Consider the following 6,526-nt stretch of genomic DNA (forward strand, 5'->3'; position numbering starts at 1 on the left):
TGCCTGTGGGAGTGGTAGAGTCAGCATCTTTGGTGACCTTTAAGCGGCAATTGGATAGGTACATGGATGGGTGCTTAAGCTAGGACAAATGTTCGGCACAACATCGTGGGCCGAAGGGCCTGTTCTGTGCTGTATTGTTCTATGTTCTATGGTCTATGTTAACCCAACCTCCACTCCCGGCACCTTCCCCTGCAATCGCAAGAAATGCAAAACTTGCGCCCACACCTCCCCCCTTACTTCCCTCCAAGGCCCCAAGGGATTCTTCCATATCCGCCACAAATTCACCTGCACCTCCACACACATCATCTATTGCATCCGCTGCACCCGATGTGGCCTCCTCTATATTGGAGAGACAGGCCACAAGGACATTAGTGAACCAGATAGGTTTTTCGACGGTTGGAGGAAGAGCGCCTCATCTTCCGCCTAGGAACCCTCCAACCACAAGGGATGAACTCAGATTTCTCCAGTTTCCTCAATTCCCCTCCCCCCACCCTACCTTTTATCTTAGCCTGCTGGACAAACTTCCCTCATTCCTGAAGAAGGGCTTATGCCCGAAACGTTGATTCTCCTGTTCCTTGGATGCTGCCTGACCTGCAGAAAGATTTAGACAGGTTTGGAGAGTGGGCAAAGAAGTGGCATGTGGAATACGTGTGAGAGTGTAGGAAGTTTGGTAGAAAGAATAGAGGCATAGATTATTTCCTAAATGGGGAGAAAATTCAGATTTTGGAAGTGCAAAAGGATTTAGGAGTCCTAGTCCAGGATTCTCTTAAGGTAAACTTGCAGGTTGAGGTGATAGTTAGGAAGACAAATGCAATGTTGGAATTTATTTTAGAATATAAAAGCAGAGATGTCCTTCTGAGGCATTATAAGGCTCTGATTAGACCACATAGAGAATGCTGTGAGCAACTTTGGACCCCACACCTCAGGGAGGATGTACTGACCCTGGAGCGGGTCCAGAGGAGGTTCACCAGAATGGTCCCAGGAATGAAAGGCTTAACATAAGAGGAATGTTTGAGGACTCTGGGACTATATTCAAGGGAGTTTAGAAGGTTGAGGGGAGATCGAATTGAAGCTCACAGAATACTGAATGGCCTGAATAGATTGAATGTTGGAAAAATGTTTCCATTAGCAGGACTCAATGGCGCAGCCTTAGAGTAAAGAAAATACCTTTTAGAATAGAGATAAGGAGAAACTTCTTCAACCAGAGAGTTGTGAATATAAGGAATTCATTGCCACAGAAGGCTGTGGAAGCCACATCATTTAGTATATTTAAACAGAAATATTTAGGTTCTCGATTGTTAAGGACATCAAAGGGAGAAGGTGGGAGAATGAGGTTGAGAAACTTATCAGCCATGATTGAATGGTGGAGGAGACTCACTGGGCCAAATGATCTAATTACTGCTGCTATGTCTTATGATCTTAACTCCCTCCTGACTCTAAAGCATTGTATAACCACCTCTGCTAGGTCTGTCCTGTTGGTGAGAAAGGACATATTCAGGGATGGTGATGGTGGGGTCTGAGACACTGTCTGTAAAATATGATTCCATAAGTGTGACCATGTCAGGCTGTTGCTTGACTAGTCTGTGAGGGAGCTTCCCAATGTTGGCACTAGCCCCCAGATGTTAGTGAGGAGGACTTTACAGGCTCGACAGGTCTGTTTCAGCCATTGGCCTTTCCTGTGCCTTGGTCCTTGCCAGGTGGTCTGTCCGGTTTCATTTCTTTGTTGAGACTTTGTAGTGATTGAAACAACTGAATGGCTTACACGGCCATTTCAGAGGGCTGTTGAAAGTCACCACATTGCTGTGTGTATTCTCAATGCAAATATGGGACTTTATCTCCACAAGAACTGTGTAGTGGTCGCTTTTACTGATAATTTCATGGACAGATGCATCTGCAACTGGTATATTGGTAAGGATAAGACTAAGTTAAATGTTCCTTTTTGATGGATTCCTCACCGCCTGATGCTGTTCATACTATATATCATTCTTCTTCCTCTTAGTAGAGCATCCAACAGCAAGGAGGATATTTGGCCCATCTTGTCTGTGTTAACATTTTGAAAGGATTAACCAATTGTTTCTATTATCCCTGCTCTTTCCCTATTTTTTCATGTTCACTATGTATCCAATTCCACTTTGATCGATATGACTGAAACTTCTTACACTGCCCTTTCAGGCAACACATTCCAGATTACAACTGACTTAAAATAATTACTCACTTAAAACACACACAAAAAAAACTTCTCATCTCCTTACGTGTGTTTGTATACAACATGTCTGTGTTACTCTCTCTCTATCACTATCTCTTTGTGTGTGACTGTTTGCTTCTATCTTTTGCTTTTCATTTCTCTTTTACTCTATTCCCCTTTATATCTCTTCCTTTTTATGTTGGTCCCTCTATCTCTCTGCCTTTGCCTGTATCTCTCTCTCTTTCTAAGAATCCCCACCTGGTATTGCTTTTCAGTATTCATCACCTTTCGGATTAAGTAGGAATTTTGTCTCTGCTTTTTGGTTTTTAGTTGTTTCTTCCTTTTCGTCACACGCTGCAAAATAAAAGAGAAAAGGGTGATAAGGTTTCTTCAAGTACTGTTATCAACATTCTCTCATTATCAAAGCCAGTGCATCTCTCTATAAATACTCACCTTAAATGTGCCCCAATCGAGACCTCTGAATAACACAAAGGTATTTACAACAATCACACTGTAATGCTACAACAGTTCAGCCAGACACTGTTCTTAGGGCTAAAGATATCATAGAGTATGAGGAGAAAGTGGGAACAGGGGACGGAGCTGGATGATCAGCCATGATCATACTGAATGGTGGAGAAGGTTCAAAAGGGTGAATGTTCTACTCAAATTGCTCAGAGAGCAGTTGAGAGTCAACCACATGGCTGTGGGTCTGGAGTCACAAGCAAGCCAGACCAGGTGAGGAGGGCGGATTTCCTTCCACAAGGACATTAATGAGCCAGATAGGTTTTTTTCTAACAATCAAATGGCTCCATTATCATCAGTAGATACTTCATTTCAGATTTTTTGAACATTGAATTCAGATTCCCACCATCTGCTGTCGTGGGATGTGAATCCAGGCCCCCAGAACATTAGCTGAGTTCCTGGTTTAACATGCTTGCAATTATACCACCAGGCCATTGTAACCCCGAATGTGTATCCTGATGTCTATCCTCCAATCTTTGAACTCTGATACCGTGCATTCCTTTTCGTCTGCACCATCAGCGGCAGGACCTTCATCCCCAAATACTGGAACTCTCTCTAAGACCTTCTGTTCAAGTCGCTCTTTCTTCCCACCTTCCATACCATTTCAACTGTGCCTGAAGCCATCCTGAAGAAGGGCTTATGCCCGAAACGTCGATTCTCCTGTTCCCTGGATGCTGCCTGCCCTGCTGCGCTGTTCCAGCAACACATTTTCAGCTCTGATCTCCAGCATCTGCAGACCTCACTTTCTCCTCTCTGAAGCCATCTCCTCAACTCCTTTGAGTTCTACATGGATGTGACATGGTTGCAACAATTACTTGCAACACCCAACAATTAGGTGACTATGAACCATCATGCAAACAGCTTCAAGGATTTCTCGATGGTTCCCAAGAGGTAGGAGGCTTAGGATACAATTCCCAAGCTTCCTGTATCCTTTTGGTGTGTCCTCCTCACACAGACGCTAAAAGGCTGAGCATCAGCAAGAGATTTAGTTTGCAACAGCTAACAGATTGGGTTTGTACCCTTTAACGTTGGGAAGAATGACAGTTGATCACATTGAACCGTGTAAATCCTGAGGGGAGTTGATAAGGTGAATGTTTCCTCCTGGGAGAACTCCATTTAGAGGACACAGTTGAAGAATAAGACATCTGCTTGTTAACAAGGAAGTGAGGACTGCAGGTGCTGGAGGTCAGAATCAACAAGTGTGGTGCTGGAAAAGCACAGTGGGTCAGGCAGCATCCGAGGAGTAGGAAGGTCAATGTTTCAGGCATAAACCCTTCATCAGGAATGTGTCCTCTAAATGCAGTTCTCCCAGGAGGAAATATCCACCCTATCAACTCCCCTCAGGATCTTACACATTTCAATGGGATCAACTGTCATTCCTGATGAAGAACTTATGCATGCAATGTCAATTCTCCTGCTCCTTGGATGCTGCCTGACCTGCTGCGCTTTTCCAGCACCACTCTCTTAACTAGGATACTGTAAACCTTATTAGTTTCACTCTGCTCCCATCCTGTCACTTTCAGTGTTTCTGTGGTCTAATGTTCTTGACACAGTCCTTTCTTATTCAACACCAAAACATTAACAATGTTTACTATGAATGAAAACTTTCAACTGATTATTCCCTGATTAGTTTTGGGATGCGGAAGTATTATTAGGGTAACTCCTCAATGGTGCCTTACTAAGACCAACTAACTCAGCAGAGACTAGGAGAAGACTGCAATTTCATTTAGACCCAGATCAGATTTACTTATCTAAAGGACGTTATTGATCCAGTTTAACCTTTATGACAATCCATGGCTCCATTTTCATCAGTAGATACTTAATTTCAGATTTTTTGAAAATTGATTTCTGATTCCACCATCTGCTGTGGTGGGATTTGAACCCAGGCATCTAGAACGTTAGCTGAGTCCCTGGATTAACAGCCTTGCAATTATACCACCAAGCCATCGTAACCCTGAATGTGTATCCTGATATCCATCCTCCAATCTTTGAACTCTGAACAATACGTTTATGGCCATTTTGCTGAGACTATTTTTACTATCAGCATTTTTAAAAATGTGTTTATTCAGTGAAAGTATCATTCCTCAAGATTATTCAGCTAGACTCTAATAATCCATTAATGTGGATTATTCAGTGGCACACCTGGCTATACCATTAGCCAGTAGACTGGTGGTGTTTAATCCTCTGGTACGACTCCCGTGTCACAGCACACTGGTGAGCTGCGATGAGGTGGGAGGTGTGCTGTGGAATTTTCTGGGAGTTGTGCTGCTTATCTGAGCATCGAGACAGTGTCTGCGCCTCTGATCTCCTCTGGAGCCTTTATGTCTACTATTGAAGGCAGTATCTCTGACAACAGGCGCCCTGATCGACTGGGCTAGCACAAGCCTCCAGAGCAGCATATGCGTAGACTTGAAAAGAAGGGGGTATGCTATGGAATTGTTTGACTCATTCAATTGTGCCTTGATACTAAAAAGATTGGGGACCACTACAGTAAACCAATGGGAGCCATTAAAAGGTAGAGGAAGGGATGATATAAATCAACACGCTTCTTAGGCAGAGGCGAAAATGTGTTGCTGGAAAAGCGCAGCAGGTCAGGCAGCATCCAAGGAACAGAAGAATCGACGTTTTGGGCATAAGCCCTTCTTCAGGAAACATGAAGAAGGGCTTATGCCTGAAAGGTTGATTCTCCTGTTCCTTGGATGCTGCATGATCTGCTGCGCTTTTTCAGCAACACATTTTCGGCTCTGATCTCCAGCATCTGCGGTCCTCACTTTTTCCCTTCTTAGGCAGAGGGCCAATCTTCCCACGGCATAATCATACAGTCGCAGAGTCATACAGTACAGAAGAAGCCATTCAGCCCATCAAGTCTGCACTGACAAAAACTACTCTCAATCTGCACTAGACCTATTTTTCTTGGTACATAGCTTTGAATGTTATGACACTTCAAGTTCTCATCCGAGTATTTTTGGAAGGTTACGAGCTTTCCAGCCTCCAGTACCCCCCCTGGCTGTGCATTCCAGATTCCCACCACACTCTGGGTGAAAAAGATGTTTCCTCAAATCTCTTCTAAATCTCCTGCCATCACCTTAAAGTTATGACCCCTCCCCCCCCCCGCCCCCCCCCCTTCTTGTTATTAACCCCTCAACTAAAGGGAATTTCTATCCACCAGTCCATGCCTCTCATAATCATATTCATCCCACTAAGGTCCCCTCTCGGCTCGAAAGAAAACGCTCAGGGAGAAGGTAGGGCGGATCAGGGGTAGTGTTGGGAACTTGTGCGTGGAGTCTGAGCAGATAGGAGAAGCGTTAAGCAAGATTTTTGCTTCAGCTTTCACTAAGGAAATGGATCTTGTTGTGAATGAGAACTTTGAGGAGCTGGGATACAGGCTTGACCAGATCAAGATTGATGAAGTTGATGTGCTGGAAATTTTGGAAAACATTAAGATTGAGAAGTCCCCAGGGCCAGCCCAGATTTATCCTAGGTTGCTCCAGTAAGCGAGAAAGGAGGTTGCTAAGCTGTTGGCGAAGATCTTTGCCTCCTCACTCTCCACGGGAGTCGTACCGGAGGATTGGAAGGAGGTGAATGTTGTTCCTCTTTTCAAGAAAGGTAAAAGGAAAATCCCCGGCAATTACAGACCAGTCGGTTCTACGTCTGTGGTCAGCAAAGTTTTGGAAAGAATTCTGAGGGATAGGATTTATGACTATTTGACAAAGCATAGTGTGATTAAAGGCAGTCAGCATGGCTTTGTGAGGGGCAGGTCATGCCTCACAAATCTTATTGAGTTCTTTGAGGAGGTGACAAGACAGGTCAATGAAGGTT

At 44.1% G+C, this 6,526-nt stretch overlaps 1 protein-coding gene across 1 annotated transcript in view; it reads right to left on the reverse strand.

The window, feature by feature from the left end:
- LOC122553947 (cytosolic carboxypeptidase 3-like) overlaps positions 1–6,526 on the reverse strand; it is a 123,766-nt gene that overhangs the window by 65,265 nt on the left and 51,975 nt on the right. The window contains exon 13 of the mRNA XM_043698450.1: positions 2,444–2,539. Within this exon, the coding sequence (XP_043554385.1) occupies positions 2,444–2,539 (96 nt within the window). The remainder of the gene's footprint in view (positions 1–2,443; positions 2,540–6,526) is intronic.

This window comes from Chiloscyllium plagiosum, chromosome 10, assembly GCF_004010195.1.
Source record: "Chiloscyllium plagiosum isolate BGI_BamShark_2017 chromosome 10, ASM401019v2, whole genome shotgun sequence".
Taxonomy (NCBI): Eukaryota; Metazoa; Chordata; class Chondrichthyes; order Orectolobiformes; family Hemiscylliidae; genus Chiloscyllium; species Chiloscyllium plagiosum.